General features: G+C 43.5%; 1 protein-coding gene across 1 annotated transcript; it reads right to left on the bottom strand.

Moving 5' to 3' along the window:
• Positions 1-6751: 6751 nt before the first annotated feature.
• On the bottom strand, positions 6752-16656 carry spcs2 (signal peptidase complex subunit 2). Its single transcript, XM_078544955.1, has 5 exons — positions 16504-16656; positions 9049-9132; positions 8413-8572; positions 7529-7664; positions 6752-7015 (listed from the first exon to the last, which is right to left on the bottom strand). Exons 1-5 carry the CDS (start codon positions 16540-16542, stop codon positions 6829-6831), a joined length of 606 nt encoding a protein of 201 aa, XP_078401081.1. The 5' UTR covers positions 16543-16656; the 3' UTR covers positions 6752-6828.
• Between the last annotated feature and the right edge of the window lie 6303 nt (positions 16657-22959).

The raw sequence follows: 22959 nt of genomic DNA, 5'->3' as shown, positions 1-22959 counted from the left end.
TGAGAAATTTGCAGATGACACAAAGATTGGCCAAGTAGTAGTGTAGAGGATAGCCATAATCTCCAAAACAATACAGATGGGTTAGTGGAGTGGGTGGTAAAGTGGCAGATGGATTTTAACATAAGAGAAGTGTGAGGTCATACATTTAGGGAAGTCAAACAATTACAAGGATTACACAATAAATGGGAATATACTGAGGGGTAGATGAAGTGAGATATCTTGGCGTACAAGTACACAGGTCCCTGAAGGCAGCAGTTCAAGTAGACAAGGTTGTAAAGAAGGCATATGGAATGCTCTCCTTCATCGGCAGAGGTATAGAATATAAAAGTAAGGATATAATGTTAGAATTGTATAAAACACTGGTGAGGCCACAACTGGAGTATTGTGTGCAGTTCTGATCACATTACAGGAAGGACGTAATAGCTCTGGAGAGAGTGCAGAGGAGGTTCACAAAAATGTTGCCAGGGTTAGAAAAGTGTAGCTATGAGGAGAGATTGGATAGGTTGGGGTTATTTTCCTTAGAACAAAGAAGGCTGAGAGGTGATTTGATGGAGGTGTACAAAATTATGAGGGGAATAGATAGAGTGGACAGGATAAAATTGTTTTCCTTGGTGGAGAATTCTAGAACCAAGGGTCATAGATTCAAGATAAGTGGCAGGTGTAGTGGGTACATGAGGAATAACTTTTTTACGCAGGATAGTGGGTGTCTGGAATTCACTGCACAAGTTGGTGGTAGAGGCAGAAACTTTAAACTCTTTTAAAAAGTACCTGGATCTGCACCTAAAGTGCTGTAAGCAGCAGGGCTATGGGCTGGGTGCAGGAAGGTGGGATTAGAAAGGGCACCTGGGTGTCCTCAGGCAGGCATGGACAAGATGGGCCAAATGGTCTCCTTCTGTGCTGTAACTTTTCTATGGTTCTACATGGTAACAGAACACTAGGAAAGCATTAACGGTGTTAGACAAAGTCAGCATGGGTTTATGAAAGGGAAATTATGCTTAACTAATCTACTGGAGTTTTTTGAGGATGTAACTTGTAGAATCGATAAGGGAGAACCAGTGGATGTGGTGTATTTGGATTTCAAGAGACTTTTGATAAGGTCCCACTTAAGAGGCTAGTGGGCAAAATTAAAGCACATGGGACTGGGGGTAATATACTGATATGGATTGAGAATCGGTTGACAGACCGGAAACAGAGTGTGGTAATAAATAAGAGATAAAAGCAAAAAACTGCAGATGCTGGAAATTCAAAACATAAATACCTGGAAAAACTCAGCAGGTCTGGCAGCATCGGCGGAGGAGAGCACAGTTGATGTTTCGAGTCCTCATGACCCTTTAACAGAACTGTTGAACAGTTCTGTTGAAGGGTCATGAGGACTCGAAACGTCAACTGTGCTCCCCTCCGCCGATGCTGCCAGACCTGCTGAGTTTTTCCAGGTATTTCTGTTTTTGTGTGTGGGAATAAATAGGTCTTTTTCAGGGTGGCAGGCAGTGACTATTGGTGTACGGCAGGAATCAGTGCTTGGGCCCCAGCTATTCATGATATATATAAATGACTTGGATGAGGAAACCAAATGCAATATTTCCAAGTTTGCTGACGACACAAAACTGAGCAGGGTTGTGAGGAGGATGCAAGGCTTCAGGGCGACTTAGACAAGTTGTGTGTGTGCGTAAACACATGGCAGATGCAGTATAATGTGGATAAATGTGAAGTTATATGCTTCGGTGTGAAAAACAGAAAGACAGTGTATTATTTAAATGGTGATATGTTGGGAAATGTGGATGTACAAAGGGATCTGGGTGTCCTTGTACACCAGTCAATGAAAGTAAATAGGCAGGTGCAGCAAACAATTAGGAAGGCAAATGGTATATTGGCCTTCATTGCGAGGATGAGTTCAGAAGGATGTCTTAATGCAGTTATACAGGGCCTTGGTGAGACCACACCTGGAGTACTGCGTGCAGTTTTGGTCTCCCTACCTAAGAAAGGATATACTTGCCATAGAGGGAGTGCAGCGAAGGTTCACTAGGCTGAAACCAGGAATGTCAGGACAGTCATATTAGGAGAGATTGGTTTGACTGGTCCTGTATTCACTAGAGTTAAGAATGAGAGGGGATCTGATTGAAATCTGTAAAATTCCAGATCGATGCAGGGAGGATGTTTCCCGTGGTTGGGGAGTCGAGAACCAGGGGCCACAGTCTCAGGATATGGGGCAGGAAAATTAGGACTGAGATAAGAAAAACATTTTTCACTCATAGGGTGGTCAACCTGTGGAATTCTCTACCACAGAAGGCTGTGGAGGCCAGGTCACTGAGTATATTCGAGAAAGAAATTGATAAATTTTTGGACATTAGGGGCATCAAGAGGTATGGAGAGAAAGCGGGAATATGGCTTTGCGATAGAGGATCAGCCATGATCATATTGAATGGTGCAGCAGGCTCGAAGGGCCAAATGGCCACCTCCTGCTCCTAGTTTCTATTCAATTATAGTAAGGTCACAAGGAGCTGGTTTCCTTTCTTTTGGGAAGTGTTTGTTGCCTGGTGTATCTATAACCGAGCATATGAATTAGGAGCAGGAGTAGGCCACTCAAGTCTGCTCCACTATTCAATAAGATCATGACTGATCTGATTTTAACCTCAACTTCACATTCCTGCCTGTCCCTGATAAACATTTCACCCCCTTGTTCATCAAGAATCTACCTACCTCTGCCTTAAAGAGGCTTAAAAGGCTCTGCCTCAGCCACCTTTTGAGGAAGAGAATTTGAGTCTCTCAACCCTCAGAAATTTCATCTCTGTCCTAAATGTAGTTTAGCTCTTAAGATACTCAGGATTGTTCAGCAAGTGCTGTCCAGTCACGGAACCACATCTAACGTTAGGCATTCTGTTAAGATTTGCAAGAGCAGGCTGGTTGAGTACAGTCTGACACTCCACGCACTATCAGATTGGCCTTTCTGCAAATCTTGTAAATAGGGCTCAAATCATTTGTTCACCATGCAAGCTTGACGCCAAAATAGGGCGTATCGAAGCTATCCTGCAGGATATTAGCTACTCTGATCAGATCGTTGCTCATTGCATATCGCACATACCAATGAACGGGCCTAAGGCCATCACTTTCAGACCTAAGAAGTGTCCAGTCCACCTCAAGTTAAAACATCTTAAATATTTGAGCAATATATGAAGCTAGCCATTTTATGCTGCTACTATGCTGTAGCAACACAAGTGGTATTTTTCACTATCAGGATACTGCCAATAATCCTAAAAGGCATTCTGCCTACCACACAAATGATTAATGTGGTACATAAATTTAGTGCTGGTACATTGCCAGGTACAACAGCTGTACATCCCAAAAATTGGCTCTGCATATCAATCACGTCCCTTCAACTGTTTGCAATAGACAGAGTACACTCCTTACTCAACCACTATATGTGATTCTTGGATTGGACAGCATGACGACGCCTTGACCAGAGTTGACTTGCCAACCAACAGCCTTTTCTCAAGCAGTATAAATTATTGCTCCCTTTGAAATTTGGCATTCTTGCATCTGTCCTGATGAATGCAAGATGAAAAGCTTTAACAGCATGTCTCTTTTTTTCAGCAACATTAAGATACTTGCCTCCACAGCAGCATGTAACATATCTGATCAGATCATTTTAAACGGTAAATTTAAATTTGTGCTTTCACAGAAAATATACTCACCATAATTTAATACTAGGTTTGGGGCAGAGACTCATCTCCAAGTAAATTTGTTGGGAAGACACTCTTTCCCCCAACATTTGCAATATATTTCACCTGAAAACTTAATCTTAGAAGAACAATCTTGCGGGGGGCTGGTGGTGGTGGAGGAATTTGTTCAGGAACCGTGATATCAAACTGCAGATTACTCAATGGCAGTACTGAGATTTTTAAAATTCTTAGTTGTAGCTCAGTGGGTAGCACTCTCACTGGAGTTAGGCGGTCATGGATTCAAATCCTACTCAACAGACTTGAGCACATGACCTAGTCCTTTGCTACAGTTGTAGAGGTAGTGCTGCACCTTAACAGTTACCGCCTTTCAGATGAGATGTCAATCTGAGGTCTTGCCTGCCCCCTCGGATGAATGTAAAGGATCCATAAAGAAATGTAAAGGGGGCATAGATTTAAAGTGATTGGTAGAAGGATTAGAGGCAAGATGAGGAAAAATGTTTTCATTCAGAGGGTTGTGGGGATCTGGAACTCTCTGCCTGATAAGGTGGTAGAGGCAGAAATCCTCAACTCATTTTAAAGATGCCTGGATATGCACCTCAAGTACCATAGCCTGCAGGGTTACAGGCCAAATGCTGGAAAGTGGGATTAGGCTGGGTGGCTCATATCTTGGCTGGCGCAGACACGGTAGGCCAAGTGGCCTCTTTCTGTGCCATAAACTTTCTATGATTCCCATGGCGGCATGTGCTGGGGAATTCTCCTTGATGCCAAGGAGAATCATAAAACATATTCAATATCATAAAACATCTGCCCACAAATATACTGCTGTTTCTGGGATCTTGTGGTGTGCAAATTGGTTGCTGCATTTCCCTACGTTACAAGAGGGAGGCGATGGTGTAGTGGTATTGTCCCTGAATTAATAATCCAGAGACCCAGGGTAATGCTCACATTCCACAGCACATAGTGGAATTTGAATTCAGTAAAAAAAATCTGGAAAAAACCCTTTAGGGAAGGAAATCTGCTGTCCTTACCGACATATGACTTCATGTTGACTCTTAAATGCCCCTGAACAAGGGCAACTAGGGATCCTGTGAATGACACTTCAAAAAAATACTAACTGGGATGTGCCAAGGTCACGAAAGGAGCTGTATAAATATGTTTCCTGTCACATTTATTCAAACACATGAAGGGACATCGCTGCTGACTTAATATATCTTTCAGCAATTGAAGGCAAGCTTTCGCACAGAACAGCAGCACATGCTGAGGACTCTGACTTTCTATGCCTGGGGTAGGACATCTCCTAGTTCAGAAATATTTTGATGTTTTCCCAACATGGAGGCCGTTGCCTTTTCACCCACTGCCTTGTTCCAAGCTCATTGGACTAGTACTTTGCATGTATGTATATGTGTGTGCGCGTGCGCAGGGGGTGTGGGCAGGGCATATAAAAAAAACCATGTTGCTTGCCCTCCCATTTGGCTCGGATTTGCTGGGTGGAACCCAAAGGTGAATAGGTTAAACACTCTGGTTTGAAGGAGGAACTGAAAGCTGCGAAAATAGTTTTATAGTTTCTGCTCCCGCCCCTCAAAAGAACTAGCCTTATTAAAGACATTCATGCAGAGTTGGTCGAGTGGATGTGGGGTTACTTTTTTGGGATAAATTCTCTTTCCTGAAAACATTGCTGCTGCTGGGGTTATACTAATCTAGATCTTCAGGTGTACTAACTCAGGGGGGTGCAGCTGCACTGGAGGACAGTACCAAGGGAACTCTGTACTGACAGAGGTGAAATCTTTAAGATGGGGTGTTAAATCAAGTCCTCAGGTAGATGTGAAAGATTCATGGCCACTATTCGAAGAGCAGAGGAAGTTCTCCCCAGAGTCGATATTTATCCCTTACCTAACGTTAGTGTTGTAGTCTGTTTGACTCTGACAGCAAAGCCCAATTTCGCCTTCGCCCAATATTTCAGGAGGCACAGCAGGCTTCCCCGACTCTCTAGCTCACCGACTGCCAATTTAGTCCAAATGCATGGGCCAGTTTGAGTCAAGGATCTGCCCCCAGTAGACCTACTGCTGAGACCTTCCTCTAGCTTGTTACAATCAGAGCCTGTGGGGCCCACAGGTAGATCAGACTCACCCCACCTGGAAACCAAGCTCCAAGATTCTAGCCTAGATCCACCTCTGTCTGACAGAGAAGGCCCAGGTTCTCAATCAAATAGTCCAGCGCAAGGTATCCCTTAAAATCAGTCCCCCTTCCCACTCTCCTGACTCAAGGTGGGCACAACTCCAAAGGGTTGACTTTTTCACAATAGATGACACAAGTAGATGTTCTCAGCTTGTAGCCAGGATATCACTGATGAGGTTGATCCTATCCCCAGCTGACATCCACGCTGCCATGCAATCACTGTGTGGTGACTGGAAGGGTCAAGCTTGGTTAATTGTTCCCCTCCCCCACTTTGTAGCTCTCCTGTCTGATATCAACTAACCTACCAACACCTCATAAATGAATAATCAGTTATTTACAAAGCTTCACACGAGGCATAAATAGTACATGACACAGAAGTGGGAAGGCTGCACTGTATTTCTTCATGGGGTATCTGTGATTTAACAACCGTATTCCCCAAGGATACATCCTTGCCCCCTCCCCGCCTCCAGTCTATATGCTGTCCCTTGGTAATATCATCTAAAAACATGTCAGATTCCACTGAATGCTGATGACACCAAGCTCTACTTCACGACCACCACTCCCGACCCCTCTATTCTCTCGAAATTACCAGGCTGCTTGTTCAATATTCAGTCCTCGACAAGAAGTAATTTCCTCCAACTAAACTGGAAAGACCAAATTTAACGTCTTTGAAATCCCTGACAAACTCCATTCCCTGGCCACCGCCAACGCCCTGGACAGACTGAGGCTGAACCAGACTGGTTGCAACTTTGGCGTCCTACCCGACTCTTCTGCAAAACTAAAGGTGCTATATAAATGCAGGTTTCTGTTGCTGAATGAATTTGGAAAATGCAAGCTGGCCCCCTGGGAGAATGTAGTGCTGAAGAGGGTGCAATCACAACAAAAATATTACCAAAAAGTGTGTTTTTTTTCCTTTTCTTTGCGAGCACGATCCCAGCAGTACAACATAATGCATCAAAGAAGCACGCACAAACTCTTATTTCATCTTTTTCTTCTTCCCCAAGGAATCGTGCAGCTTGGACACTTCTGGCTCAAACAGATCCATAACCAAGGTACCAGACTCATCGAAGAAATACTCGAGGGACCTGGTGAACTCCCTCTCCCGCTCCTGGTTGGTTCGGCCATCAATGAAAGTCATCTTCAAGGTATACTGGTCATCGAACCTGAAGCACAGTATCATTAAATCAGTCAGTGCTTTGCAATTATCCCCACAGATAACTTTCAGTAAGGGTTACTGGGACAGAGGCATGTGATTAATCTTTCAGTGGTTGGTCAGACAACATGAGCTCACACACGCTCTTATCACTCTGCGCAATTAAGCCAGTAGCTGCCAGTTAAAACATTGGTAGTTGGTTGCCAACCACGACAGTCCAGCCACAGGCCCTTACTCATTAAACCCCAACCCCTCAAAGAAGTTAGCTGCGACAAATATGAGGGAACTGGTAGATTAAGCCAACCCTATCCAGTCCTGATCAAATAATGCAAGGTTTTCAATTTAGATGGTGTTGGGGGCATGGCTTGCTATAATGCAGAAAGGTGTATATTTCAGCAGTTAACAGTCCGGGCCACATCTGACAGCTTGGAGTTGTGGTCCTCAACTGAAGTTACTGGCTGAACTAATTAAACAGTATGTGGTTTTGGAGGGAGATTAAAATGAAACAAAATCACTTCAGTACCTCCGTAGAGAAGATGAGAGTTGCCAGATGTCACCGGGATCCAATCCAGCTGGGTCTTTCTGTATAGCGATTAAAAATATGCTTCTCTCTTTGTAAGAGGTATAAAATGTGAGAATCCCCATCATAACAAAATAGGTACAGATATGTTAAAGAAAACCACAGAGTGTACACACTTACTGGTCATCAAACTCCCTTACTTTAGCTTCCCCCTCCTTTCTAAGATATTGTGCAGTGAGCAGTCACTTTAGGTTTCGAAAGATCCATAAACTAGGGCCTCAAAATAAAAATAATCACACACTGCCATATTGTCTGCAAAACACTGACAAGTGGCAGTTGGTAAGTTTAATGGCAGATGTCCTTCACTTTTGGTGGGGTCAGGTCAGACATCACAACTTGGTGCATCTGAATACTTACATTGGACATCAGACAATTGGAATTTTGGGATGCTCCCAATCTCTCACAGGAGTCCAAAGGCACGACCAATATCATCAGATCAACAGCTGCCTCCAGTTAAATGTTTTGAGACGCAAAAACTGTTTTACATCTCATGTTATTGCTAAGGTAGTAATGGAGTAATTTCCATCTCTGTTTAAGAAGCTCAAGGTCCCATGTGCTTGCTAACTACTCTCTAAATATGAAACCCCCAGATCCCTCTGTCCCTGTACACACTTTAGAACTGCAGCAGAGCTATATTGCCTCTCCGTATCCCCTCCGCCAAATGCATCATCTCACAATTCTCTGCACTAAAATTCTTCAAATTGTGTCTAAGATCTTTAACATCTACCCAAGGGGGCAGAGGGGCCTTCAGTTTAACATCACACCTCCGAAAGTATAGCAATGCCTCACCATGAAAGTAACAAATCACTTCCGAATAAAAGGATATGAAAGGACACAGCCTGCAAGGACACTCTTCGACTCAGGAAAAGGATGCATGTAGTCCCAGATAAGGGCAACTATTGCAAAGACACAAGAGATTGTGCAAATGAGGAGCCGTCCATCAATCAGTCCATAATTCTCCTCGTACCCGTACTTCTCCAGAAGAACCTAGTAAGAAGAAAAAATAAACAGACTCAAATGAGCAAAGATGGTACATAAATAAGTGAAGAAATACAAAGATAAAATATTGGGAAGCATTCAGCAGGTCTGGCAGTATCTTCAGAGAAAAAGTTAAAGCTTCAGGTCAATAGCCTTCCATCAGAAAGAACTTCAAGTGGCTTGTGAAGGAAGCCCTTCCGAATGCTCTAGGACTGTCCAGCAGTTTGCTTGTGTGCATGCACAGAAACTGAAGAGAAAGTTTAATGAGTCATATTAATGCACATGAACCATTACAATTCGGCATCTGTTGGCAGTACTCTATAAATAGCTGGTGTAAGCATTGCAATCACATTAGCAAAAACAGGAAGTCAACATGAAAGCAGGCCGTCTTACTGGTTTAAAGCCAGTCTGAATGGATTAGAAGACTCTCACGTGGGGATCAGTTGTAGACAAATAGCAAGGGAGCCACATGGCCATTCGCTTACCTTTTTGGCGGCATCGTCCAAGGCGTTTTTCACAGCTGCACCGTCCCACTTGTCAATCTTAATCGGCTTGTCATCGATCTTCCACTAGGAAAAAATGTAGAGAACCATTCAGTACATCACTTCAGTGCAGGCTCTTTAAAAGAGCAATCCATTTAGTCCCATTCACCTGACCTGTTCTTAGAACCATAGAAAAGTTAGAGCACAGAAGGAGGCCATTCGGCCCATCTTGTCCATGCCAGCCTGAGGACACCCAGGTGCCTTTTCTAATCCCACCTTCCTGCACCCGGCCCATAGCCCTGCAGCTTACAGCTTAAGGTGCAGATCCAGGTACTTTAAAAGAGTTTAGAGTTTCTGCCTCTACCACCAACTTGGGCAGTGAATTCCAGACACTCACTACCCTCTGCGTAAAAAAGTTCTTCCTCATGTTCCCCAACCTACCCAATCTCTCTTATATACTCTTCCCTTCTAAAAATTGTAAATTCTACTTTTCCCACTGTTTCTGATGGAATTTCACATCTCGACTCCACAAACAAAAATCCTAGGTCCAGCCTTCAAGTTACTCAGTGGGAATAGTTTTTGTTTCTCTACCTTATCAAAATCTTTCATATTTTTGAACACCTCTATCCGATCTCCTTTTAGTCCTCTCAGTTTTAGTGAAAGGAGGTCCAATTTCTCTAATGTCTTGTATTTAATTCTATCATCTCTTCTGAACCCTCTCCATGGCCTTGGAATGCTTCTTAATGCCTCCAGCTGCCTAGGCCCCAAGCTCTGAAACCCTCTCCCTAAAACTCTCTTCCTCATTTTCTGACTTTAAAACACTTCTTAAGAGCTTTCTCTTTGATGTTAAAAACAAAAAACTACTGCGGATGCTGGAAATCCAAAACAAAAACAGAATTACCTGGAAAAACTCAGCAGGTCTGGCAGCATGGCGGAGAAGAAAAGAGTTGACGTTCTGAGTCCTCATGGCTCTTCAACAGAACAGACCATGAGAACTCGAAACGTCAACTCTTTTCTTCTCCGCCAATGCTGCCAGACCTGAGTTTTTCCAGGTAATTCTGTTTTTGTTCTCTTTGATGTTGTTCAGTTTGCCTTGACTCCGGACCACATGAAGTCTCATGGCATCAGGTCAAACATGGGCAAAGAAACCTCCTGCTGGTTACCACCTACCTGTCCCCCCCTCAGGTGATGAATCAGTATTCCATGTTGAACACCATTTGGCGGAAGCACTGAGGATGGCAATGGCACAGAATGTTCTTTGGGTGGGGAACTTCAATATCCATCATCAATAGCACCACCGCTGACCAAGCTGGCCAAGTTCTAAAAGAAACATAGCTGCTAGAATGGGTCTGCGGCAGGTGGTGAGGGAAGCAAGAGGGAAATACCTACCTGACCTTGTCCTCACCAATCTACCCGTCGCAGATGATGCATCTGTCCAAGCCAGTATTGGTAGGAGTGACCACTACATAGTCCTTGTGGAGACAAAGTCCCGTCTTCACATTGAAGATATCCTCCATCATGTTGTGTGGCACTAACACCGTACTAAATGGGATATATTTCCAACAGATCTAGCAACTCTAAACTGGCATCCACAAGTCGCTGTAGGCCATCAGCAGCTAAACAATATCAGCAATGAGCAAATAGAATTAGTGGTTCAAGTTTACAACTCTGCATTAAGGCTGTTAAAAATCACATTGAAATTAGGAAATGATGGGAATACACAGAAGTTTAGGCAGCATCTGAGAAGAGATGACAGGTGAATGTTTCAGAGACCCCTAGTCAGATGGTCTTAAACTGAAACATGTCTTTTCTCTTTTCAGAAGCTAACAGGTTCTTTCCAACATTTTCAATTTGCGAATTTCTTTCCAGTACTGAAAATTTCTGTTCTATTTGTCTAAAATAGAAGCTTCATTGGGTTATCTGCTTGGATTGTCACAACAATTTATATTTATATAGCACATTTAACGTTACAAACGTACCATGGCTTCACAAGAGCATTATAAAACAAAATATACCACTAAGCCATATAAGGAGATATTTAGACCGGTGACCAAAATCTTGATCAAAGGGGTGAATTTTAAGGAGTGTCTAAAAGGAGAAAAGTGAGGTAGAGAGGCAGAAAAGTGTATGGAGGGAATTTCAGAGCTTAGGGTCTAGGCAACTGAAGACACAGCTACCAATGATGGGGTGATTAAAATCGGGAATGCTCAAGAGAACAGAATCAGAGGAGCAGAGAGATCTCAAACTGTTGCAAGGCTGGAAGAGATTACGTAGAGGGAAGGATGAGGTCATTGAGAGATTTGAAAATGAGAATTTTAAAACCAAAATGCTGCTTGACTGGAGCAAGTTTAAGTCAAAGAGCACAAGGGTGACAGGTGAACGGGACTTGGTGCAACTTAAGACATGAGCAATTTTGATGACCTCAACTTTTACGGAGTTTAAAACGTGGAAGACCAGCCAGGTGTGCATTCAATAATAAAAAGTTTCCCTTTCAATGAACAATGCTTTTACAAACTATTGGTCATTTCATCAAACAAATTGCCAGGTTCTCCCCCCCGCCCCCCCCAAATATATAAAAGAAATAGTGAAACTAGCAGGACATCCAACATTTAGTGCACTGCTTCAGAAGCCCTGAGAAAACATCCTGTTCACTTAAATGCAACCATAAGAGACTATTCAAATCTGATGCGGTGATATCATTCCTCAATGATGCATTTTACTGTATCCAAGTTGCAGTAATTTATTGAAATGCTCGTGGATGAGAGGTACAGGCATAAGGCTGGCCATTTTTGAATAATTATAAATATGCTGCACCAGGGAGAACAACAGAAGGCAGCAGTAAAGTAAGAACAGGTAAGGCCATTCAAATGTTATAGAACCAGATGACCGGACCAGTTACTACACCATGTTTTACCTTGTGACCAGAGTATAAACTCCCACTGAACTAACAAGGCTGCCAATAAACCATAGGTTTTGCTGATGGATAACTATCACTACCTACCTCTGTCCTTACTTCACCCCAATCTTGGCTGAAATTCATTTCTACATCTTTGTCACCTCCAGATGCAACAACTTCAGTGGTCTCCTTGAGACACTAGGAAGCTCTCTTTGTAAAGGTTCCTACCTTACTACATTTCTCCCACACAGCTGGAGCTGCTTTATCTGCATTGGATTCACCACCATCTTGGCCTCTCTCTCTCTCTCCTCCAGTTCTGCCAATGGCAGAGCCAATTTTCCAATTAGACCACAAGTCGCAGGAGCAGACGTAGGCCATTCAGCTTATTAAGTCTGTTCCACCGTTCAATGAGGTCATGGTTGATTTGATAATCCTCAACTCCACTTTCCTGTCTTTTCCCCATAATCCTTGATTCCCTTACTGATTAAAAATCTGTCTATCTCAGCCTTGAATATACTTAACAATCCAGCTTCTACAGCCCTCTGCGGTAAAGAATTCCACAAATTCACTGCCCTCAGAGGAGAAATTCCTCATCTCTGTCTTATGGGTGACCCCTTACTCTGAGATTATGCCCTCTGGTCCTAGACTCTCCCACAAGGGGAAACAACCTCCCAGCATCTACCCTGTCAAGTCCCCTAAGAACCTTATGTTTCATTAATGTCACATCTCATTCTTCTAAACTCTGAGTACAGGCCCAACCTACTCAAGCTCTCCTCATAAGAAAATCCCTCCATAGCCGGGATCAGCCTAGTGAACCTTCTCTGGACTGCCTTCAATGCCAGGATATCTTTCCTTAGGTAAGACGACCAAAACTGTTCACAGTATTCTAGCTGTGGTCTAACTAGTGCCTTGTATAGTTTTAGCAAGACTTCCCTATTTTTATACACCATTTCCTTTGAAATAAAGGCCGATATTCCATTGCCTTCCTTATTACCTGCTGAACTTGTATGCTAGCTTTTTGTGATTCTTGCACAAGGACCCCCAAATCCCTGTGCTGCAGCTTTCTCCGTTTAAATACTATTCAGCTCGTCCATTCTTCCTGCCAAAGTGCATAACCTCACATTTTCCCCACATTATATTCCATCTGCCAAGTTTTTGCCCACTCACTTAACCCGTCTCTATCCCTCTGTAGACTCTGTCATCCTCACCATTTGCCTTCCCACCAATTTTTGTGTTTTCCGCAAACTTGGCAATAGTACATTCACTTCCCTCATCTTCCCTTAACATATATTGTAAATAATTGTGGCCCCAGCACTGATCCCTGTGGCACTCCACTAGTTACCATCCTGAAAATGCCCCTCTTATCCCAACTCTGTCTTCTATTAGTTAGCCAATCCTCCATCAATGTTAATACACTACCCCCAACACCATGAACTCCTATCTTTTTAAATAGCTTTATGTGCCTTATCAAGCATCTTTTGATAAGGTACCTTATCAAACATCTTTCGGAAATGCAAATATATTACATCTACTGGTTCCCCTTTATCTATCCTGCTTGTTATCTCCTCAAAGAGTTCTAATAAATTTGTCAGGCATGATTTCCCCTCATGACGCCATGCTGACTCTGCTTGATTATATTATGTATTTCTAAATGCTCTACTATTACGTCCTTCATAACAGGCAGTGGCATTTGTCACTGGACTGGTATTCCAGAACCCAGGGTAATGTTCTGGGGACCTGGGTTCAAATCCCACCACAACAGATTGTGCAATTTGAATCCAATAAAAATCTGGAAATAAAAGACTGATGACCACCATGAAACCATTGCAGATTGTTGTAAAAGCCCATCTGATTCAGTTGTACAAGATCATTTTTTGCTTTCATACTTATTCCATCTCGTACTAACAAAGCCTTTCCTTCCTGCCCTTTCGAAAAGCCACATACCCCTGAATATTTGGCTCCCAGTTTTGATCTCCTTGTAACTATGTCTCCATAATGGGTATAAGATCATACCTATTAAACTCTATTTGCGCTGTTACTTAATTAATTTTATTCTGAATACTATGTGCATTTAAGTAAAGAGCCATTAACTTTGCCTTTTTACCATTTTTCCCCCTTTATAACTATTTGCTGCTGTTTTTTATGTTTGTACACTGTTCCTTGTTGTCACACTCTGGATATCATTACCTAAATAGTTGCCCTGCAATGCTGCCATATCTTTTTGCTTTGTAAGCCTGCGTATCCCCGCTACAGAACTGCCCCCCACCCCCTTTATTTAGTTTAAAGCCCTCTCTACAGCCCTAGTTATTCGAATTACCAGGACACTGGTCCCAGCATGGTTTAAGTGAAGCCCGTCCCACCGGAACAGCTCCCTTCTACCCCAGTACTGGTGCCAGTGCCCCATGAACTGAAATCCATTCACCCACACCAACCTTTCAACCATGCATTTAACTCCTTGACAGTATTTACCCTATGCTGTTTGCCCATGGCTCAGGTAGTAATCCCGAGATTATTACCTTGGAGGCTCTGCTTTTTAATTTAGCTCCTAACTGTTCAAATTCTTTCAGCAGAACCTCCTTTCTAGTCCTATCAATGTCGTTGATACCAATGTGGACGCCAACAACTGGATCCCTTCCCTCCCACTCCAAGTTCCTCTCCAACTCTACGGAGATGTCTTTAAACCTGGTACTGGTTAGGTAACACAGCCTTCGGGACTCTCACTCATGGCTGCAGAGAACAGTATCTATCTCCCTAATTACACTGTCTCCTACTACTACTACATTCCTATTTCCTCCCCCGACGTGAATGGCTTCCTGTACCATAGCGTCATGGTCAGTTTGCTTATCCTTCCTGTAGTTCCCGCTCTCGGCCACACAGCTTGCAAGAACCTTGTAACTGTTATTGTCATATTAAATCATAGATTTTTCTCTGAAAGAGCAAGAATGAGGAGGGGGGAAAGCTGTGATTGGGAGAACTGGAGCAGCCAGCAAGGGAGAGACAGAATCTGTAATTGGAGGAGCAGCTCCTTTCAGATTGCATCTCTCACTTTCACTGCTCCTTCAATCAAACTCTGCATTGTTTTCCCGCTGCCACTCAGATGCCTGCAATTGTTCAGCCTCATGTGGACCACATAAATTTTAGGTAATATTGTATTTGGGGGGGGGGGGGGGGGGGGGGGGGGAGAGAGGGAGGGAGAGGGAGAGAGAGAGAGAGAGAGAGAGAGAGAAAATGATGTTTCTTTGTTTCCCACCCCTGCCCCAACTTTGCTTTCTCAGGGGTTATTTTTGACATTGAGGGCGAATTCGCTCGTTGCCACCTTGTATTTTGAACCCCGCTAGGAAAATACTCCTCTGCTTTTCTTTTGAAACAGAATTTTTTATGTTCACCTCAGAGGACAGGGTCAGTTTAACATCTCACCCATAAGATAGCCCCTTCAACACTGTAGCACTCCCTTAGCTGTGGCACTGGAGTGTCAGCCTGGATTATGTGCTCAAGTCTCTGGAGTTGGACTTGAACCTACAGGTTCAGAGGTAAGAGGCTGACATAAACGATTGCCCGAGTGGGAAGAAATGTACTACTTCTCGAGATTCTCTGACATGTCTCTCATCAATCCGAGTTTGATTCAAATATGGGTCCTGGAGGCATCTAACCTACTGTCCAATCTCAGTGCTCATTAAGATTTGCCACTTATAAAACACTGAAAGCAATGGTTCGACGCCCAGTGAAGTATTGTGTCCAAGTCTGGACACACTTTAGGTTTTAGAGAGGTTGCAGAAAAGATTTATTAGAATGGTTCCAGGATTAAGGAACTTCAATCATGTGGATGGATTGGAGAAGCTGGGGCTGTTCTTGCAGAAGACTGAGAGGAGATTTGATAGAGGTGTTCAGAATTACGTGGACTCTAAACAGAACGGAGAAAAACTGTAACCATTAGCAGAAGATTCAAGAACCAGACACCAATATATGGTGAATGACAGAAGAAACATCAACACAAGGAAAGACCTTTTACGCAGCAAGTGGTTAGGATCTGGAAGGCACTGGCCGAGAGTGGTGGACGCAGGTTCAATCTAGGCTTTCACGAGGAATTGGACAATTAATAGAAAGGTTATAAGGAGATGACAAGGGACCGGGAGTAGTCAGCACGGACAAGACGGGGCGAATGGTCTCTTTCTGTGCTGTAACCATTCTCCGGTTCTAGTCAATGATCCGTTGCCAGACTCGGCCCTCCAAGGTGCGTCAGACAGGAGGCGAAGGACACGTCGCCCATTAGCGGTCCTGGAAAAGCGCCAGCCGACAACCCTTGACTGGAGGCGGGCCGTCCTATGAAGCTCCCCCCCCGCATCATCCCGCCCTGTGGAGCACTGGAAGATGGGGGTGAACCAAAGGAGATTACCGAGGCTCCAAAAGTTACCCGCAGGCCGCACAGCCGGAAAAGCAGGTTCCCCTGCCGACAGCCAAACTCGACTCTTACCACAGGAAATCCTCACAAGGAAATAATCAAAGAAGAATCTTTCATTTAAATGCTGCGGTAAAGAGAGAGAGACACATTTAACTGGACTCACTTTGGACAAAAAGCCATTCTTTCCACCCTTCGCCGCCATCTTGTCTCCTCCGCCCGCCGAGCTCGAGCGCGGCGCTCGTTCACATAAACCAACCAATCACTAACCGCCCTGTGCCTTCAATGTCACAGGCAGGGGGGGCGGAGTGTACGAGATGGCGTCACGACGCAGCGAGCTGGCAGTTGGCGAATGCGTCAGGCAAACCGGCCTCTAGCATGGAGGCGGAGGGTGGCAGAACATCAAGTCCCAGAATCCTTTGCTGTGTAAAGCGGTCGGGCCACCCCGCCGGGCATTATGGGAGTTGTAGTCAAGCGTCCGGAGGGGCGTGTGTGGGAAGGACGTCATTTGAATATGACTCCCGCCCTGGCAGGCCGGCTAGCGTTCTGGTTACCCTAGTTACGACCATTGGCGGCCATCTGGCGAGGAGGAATGGTGTAAAAAGTTTGCCATTCCGGCTAAAATTCAATCGATCACACAAAGCGACGAGGGCTAATCAGCCCTGGAGAAAGAAAGAGCCATCAGCAAGGCGGGACTTTAACTTTAATCATAGTTGATATCCTGTCGGTTAGAACAGGTAAAGGTGCACCTGGGAGTGTACCTGGAGGTCCCCGCAAGTTGCTGCTGCTGTTGTGTGGAAAGAGAGAATGAAGAAAGAGATGGATTGACTTGCGTGCTTGAGGTAATAAGAAAGCCAGGTTGTGGATGGCTACCGCTATGCCAGTCTGAAAATTCCCCATCTTGGAAGCTAAGCAGACTCAGACCTGGTTAGTACCTCGATAGGAGACTGCCTGGGAACACCAAGTGCAAGAGGCTTTTTCTGCTGACAAAAGCTGCTCATGTCAACTGCCCTCCACATTCACTCTGCCATACAATCGATGGGCAATGTTTTTGCCGCTCTCTGCGTCGTTGGCTTTCCTTGCCTCATTTGCTTGCAGGGAGAAGACAAGTAGGCCAGGTCATTCAGTTGCTCCAGCCTCTCAGCCATTCGAATTGACAGTGGTTGTGTACCTTTAGCTCCACTTACCGGCATGGCTATTGGTACCTTCGACAGCTAGCTCCTTGGGAGGTTTCACTAAGTTGAAAGCACTATATCAAGTTTCTTTCTGCCCATGGAAGAAGCTCTCTGCCAATTCACTTTCAGAAGATCATATGAATTAGGAGCAGGGGTAGGCTATTTGACCCCTTGAGCTTGCTCCACCATTCAGTAAGATCATGGCTGATCTGACTGTGGTCTTAACTCCACTTTCCTGCCTGTCCCCCTTAACCCATAACTCTTGTCAATCAAAAATCTGTCTAAATCAAGCTTGACTATATTAAATGACCCAGCCTCCACTGCTCTCTGGGGAAGAGAATTCCAAAGATTAACAATCACCTGAAAGAAAAAATTACTCCTCATTTTCATTCTGAAACTATGTCCCCTAGTTCTAGATTCCCCTGCAAGGGTAGACATCCTCTCAGCATCTACCATGTCAAGCCCCCTCAAAACCCCAGCTGCCCAGCCTTTGGTTTTCATTCACCACAATGTTTCTGCAGCTACTGATCTGCTCAATCACACCCTCACCTCCACCTTTGACGACCTAGTCACATTAAAGCCATCAGGATGCTCCGCCTGTTACAGTCCTCAGCTCCATGCCCTTAAGTCCAAGGGAAGCAGACTTGAGCGTATATGGCAGACAACTGGTTTAGCCATTCATTGGCAGTGCCCACTATTGGGTCCTGCTCTCCTCTGCCAAAACTGCTCACTATTCCAGAATCATTCTGGAACGTAAAGATAATCATTGAATTATACTCTCCACTACAGACCGACTTCTTAAACTTCCTCTCGTGCTTCCTCCATCATCACCTCCAGACATTAACAAAAGAGCTGAATTTAAGAGGTGAAGTAAGTGTGACTGCCCTTAAGGTCAAGGTAGCATTTGACAGAATGTGGCATCAAGGAGGCAGAGCAAAATTGAAGTCAATGGGAATAACTGGAAAACTCCACTGGTCATACCTAGCACAAAGGAAGATGGCTGTGGGGTGCCAAGGAATGGGCTAGTAGATTTGTGGGTGTTTATATGGGAGAGAGATGGCTGATATAACTGTGCGTGCGTGTATGTGTGATCATAAGAAGCAGGAGTAGGCCATTTGGCCCATTGAGCCTGCACTGCCATTCAATACAATCATGCTGATCTGATTGTGCCATTACCGCCACTTTCTTGCCTGTCCCATAACCCCTGAGTCCCTTGTGAATCAAAAACCTATCTAACTCAGCCTTGAATATATTCAATGACCCAGACTCCACAGCTCTCTGTGGAATTTAATTCCAAAGACTAAAGTCAAAGACTTTGAGAAAAAGGGGAGGGTGTAGGGGTTGGCTAGTAGAATATTGTGTGTCCTCGGGGTATGGACAGTTGTATGTGTATAGGGAATCATAGATCGATACAGCACAGTTGTGGCTCTTTCATCTCTTTGAACTTGCTGCATAAAAGAAAACCCCTCCTCATCTCCCTGTGATACATTTGCCAATTACCTTAAATCTGTCTCCTCTGGTGATTGATCATTCCACCACTGGAAACAGTATCTCCAGATTTACTCAATCAAACCATTCATGTAGAGATGGGGCTCGTAAATTGCAAAATGAGAGATTTGTAATTCTCCGGTGCTTCGTGTCCCTCAGAAACCGATCAAAGATCTTTACATTCTTTGGAAGTTGAACCACTGATGTAAATGTTGTTGACTCTTAAATGCAGTTAGGGATGGGCAGTAAATGCTGGCCTAGCCAGTGACGCCACATCCCATGAACGAATAAAAAAAAGAATTACAGGCAATGATGACAGGCATTTGTGCACAGCTTAATCCCACACAATTCAATGAGAATTGAATTACATGACCCATTGATCTGTTTGCTACTGGTGATGTTGGGGTGGGTGAGGCATGGTAGTCCAGGACCTGCTCAACTAAAAAGTGTCACCTCTCACATGTAGCAGTCCTACAGTACGGTACTGGAGAACCACCCTAGATTATATGTTCAAGTCCCTAGCAGGCAACAATCTGAGAGTGATAACAAGAGAACCAAACATGAGAAAAAATAATTTAGTGACAGTAAACAAAGAAGATAGGCTACAACAATAACATGTTGCATTGATTTAACACCTTTAGCACAGTAAAAAAACATCAAAGGCATTTCACAGGAGTGTCATCAAGTAAAATTTGACCGAGTCATGTCAGGAGTGGGTATGTAGGGTAGGACAGAGAATATTTCTGATTGGAAGCTCATCTTAGAATCGAAGGAGAAATGGAGATGCAATGAAGAAGGAAAAAGAGTGGAGGGAAGGGATGGGGATTAGAAAGTGTGAGAGAATGGGGTAAATGGGAAGAGATAGGAGACAGGAGGGTTGAGAAGGTGAGGGTGTGAAGAAAGGAAAGGGGTGGGAGAGAATGGAAGGAGAGGGAATATATGAAGGGGATTTTTTGATCACTTAAATATTTATCAAAATTTCAGAGTGTGATAATTTAAGTTTCACAAGCAGATGATATTCGATGTACATCAATCCAAAGATCATCTTTCTAATTTGGAATTATTGTGCTTTTTTCAATTATCTAATCATAAGGTGGGAAATGTGGAATTCTGACTGGCCCAATTACTAATGTACAAATTTCAATGAAGCTAGAATAAGATGATGTGATGAAGATTCTCGAAATAGCAAGGTTGTGAAGATCAGAGAGGGTCATGGTAAAAATACTCCAAGATATGTTCACATCTCTCTGCAACATCTCAATACACATCACATGTAGTGAATTAATTTGAAGTGCATTGGTTATTATTGTGAAGACAAATGCAGCAGCCATTTAACATGCCGCAAGAAACTCCTGTGTGGCTATGTGATAACTGCTGTTTCAGGTGATGAATGGATCTGTGTCATGAAGCTATTAATGTATGTAATATTATTGGAAAATATTTTTCTTTTAAAATAAAGGTTTTGTCTGTGGGTGTGTCTTAACTGGATTAAAGCCAGCTAGTCTGGGCGCTTTGATGTGTACTGGTTTTGAGATGTAAGAGAGATAGAGTGTATTTGCATTTTTTGAATAGAGCATTCAAGAAGGTGAGTGAAATCTGGCACCTAGCTAGCAGAGACCAAGCAATATGTTTATATTACTAATAAAATTGGTACTATAAAAGAGGTTTTATTGTTAGAAGAGGCTGGTGATACAATGAGAATTTACATTCAATGTGCTGTGCTATGTGTAACTTCAGCAGTGTTTGTGCGTGCAGAGCAGAGGCAATGTAAGACCTAAGTAGCTGTAAGCCTACAACTGTCTCCAGAAGAAACAAAGTGAGAGGAACCTCATTTTGAATTCATAAGGTGAAAATGCTTTGCCTGGTGTCTGGTTAAAAATCTATGGGTTGCTGTTGCCATAATAGAGATTAGTCTGGTAATTTGTAGCCATGTGTATATATTTAACTTGTGTAAATTAATAAAATGTTTCATTTAGTTCAATATAAAACCTCTCGAGAACTGGTGGTCTGATTCCTTAACTTCATCTCAAACATACCACTTAAAATATAGGTTATGACAGTTGTTTAAAGTTTCCCTCTGGGATTTTTAAATAACTCAGCTTTACCGAAAGTCTGTCTCATAAGAATCTACCAATCTATTTTTGATGACCGAGGGAGGAGAATACCTTGAGAACTCCTTGTTCTGCTTTGAATTAGCAGTACACATTACCTTCTTGAGAAGCAGATTGAATTGTTTGCTCAGTCCAGCAAACACCAGTTGAATGGGATCCTTCCTCCTATAGACTGGATTCAGTTTCTCAGCTCTCTTACAGTGATTCTGGGTGCGCAAGTGCCTTGTGATATCTTTCTCCCCATGCCTGGCACAGCTCAGGTAGGCCTCACACACCCTGCAATAAAAGTCCTGGTTACACTCTGGAACAGCCTGAACACATTGATATTTGATTGCCCATTCGCTCTTGAAGTGGTGGCTGAACTTTTTGTTGCTTTGATACTTCATCTTCCTTTACTGCTTCTCTGTTGAATTTGACATGGGATTGAGGAGAGGGAGGAGTCCAAGGGGCAGACATGGAAGTGGACTCTTGAGGGAATCTCACACTCCCTGGAGCTCCAGAGTTCTCAATTCTTGTACTTCTGAAATTGTAGTGCCGACTATATTTCTCGAGCAAAAATAAGTCATGATGCTTCAGGTGACCTTAGTAAGCTGGGCAGATATACCTCAGTAATACAGACGTCACAATGACATGCTGTGACAGAGTAAGTGTAAATGCTACCTTATGGTGGTTACATTTTTAATTAGGTTAATTTGGTTGATTTCTTTGTCAGGTTTTAAAAATGGAAAGGTTTAAAATTGAAAAGGAGGAGGTCTTGGGTAGGCTGTACTTAGAGTTGGTAAGGCACCAGGACTGGATAAGATGCATAAAGTGCCACACAACTGGTTGAGATGCATAAAGTGCCACACAACAGAATTGTGAGCAAAATTAGAGCTCATGGAATAAAAGAGATATGAGCAACTTGGATTGGCTGAGTGACAAGAAACAGAGTAGCGGTTAATGAATGCTTTTGGGACTGGAGGAACATTTGTTGTGGAGTTCCCCAGGGGTCAGTGTTAGGACCCCTGCTCTTCCTGATGTATATTAATGACCTAGACCTTGGTGTACAGGCCACAATTTCCAAATTTGCACATGATACAAAACTTGGAAACATTGTGAACTGTGAGGAGGACAGTGTAGAACTTCAAAAGGACACAGTTTGGTGGAATGGGCAGACAAATGGCAGATGAAATTCATGGCAGAGGAGTGCAAAGTGATTCATTTTGGTAGAAAGAGCGCAGAGAAACAATATCAAATAAAGGTACAATTCTAAAGTGGGTGCAGGAACAGAGGAACCTGGATGTGTATGTGCATAAATCGTTGAAGATGAGAAGACAGGTTGAGAGAGTGGATAATAAAGCATACATTATTCTGGAATTTATCAACAGGGGCATGGAGTACAAGAGCAAGGAAGTAATGTTAAACCTCTACAAAACTCTGGTTCGGCCTCAACTGGAGTATTGTGTCCAGTTCTGGGTACCAGACCTTTAGGAAGGATGTGAAGCATTAGAGAGAGTACAAAAAAAGATTCATGAAAATTTTCCAGGGATGAGGAATTTCAGTTATGTAGATAGATTGGAGAAATTAGGACCATTTTCCTTATTCTTTTATTCATTCACGGGATGTGGGCTTCGCTGGTTAGGCTAGCATTTATTGCCCATCCCTAGTTGCCCTTGAGAAGATGGTGGTGAGCTGCCTTCTTGAACTGCTGAATCCATGTGGTGTCGGTACACCCACAGTGCTGTTAGGAAGGGAGTTCTAGGATTTTGACCCAGCGACAGTGAAGGGGTGGCGATATATTTCCATGTCAGAATGGTGAGTGACTTGGAGGGGAACTTCCAGGTGGTGATGTTCCCATCAATCTGCTGC

This window comes from Cetorhinus maximus, chromosome 7 (assembly GCF_964194155.1).
Source record: "Cetorhinus maximus chromosome 7, sCetMax3.hap1.1, whole genome shotgun sequence".
Taxonomy (NCBI): domain Eukaryota; kingdom Metazoa; phylum Chordata; class Chondrichthyes; order Lamniformes; family Cetorhinidae; genus Cetorhinus; species Cetorhinus maximus.
Note: the sequence above shows the minus strand (reverse complement) of the source record. Positions and strands in the feature narration are given on the sequence as shown.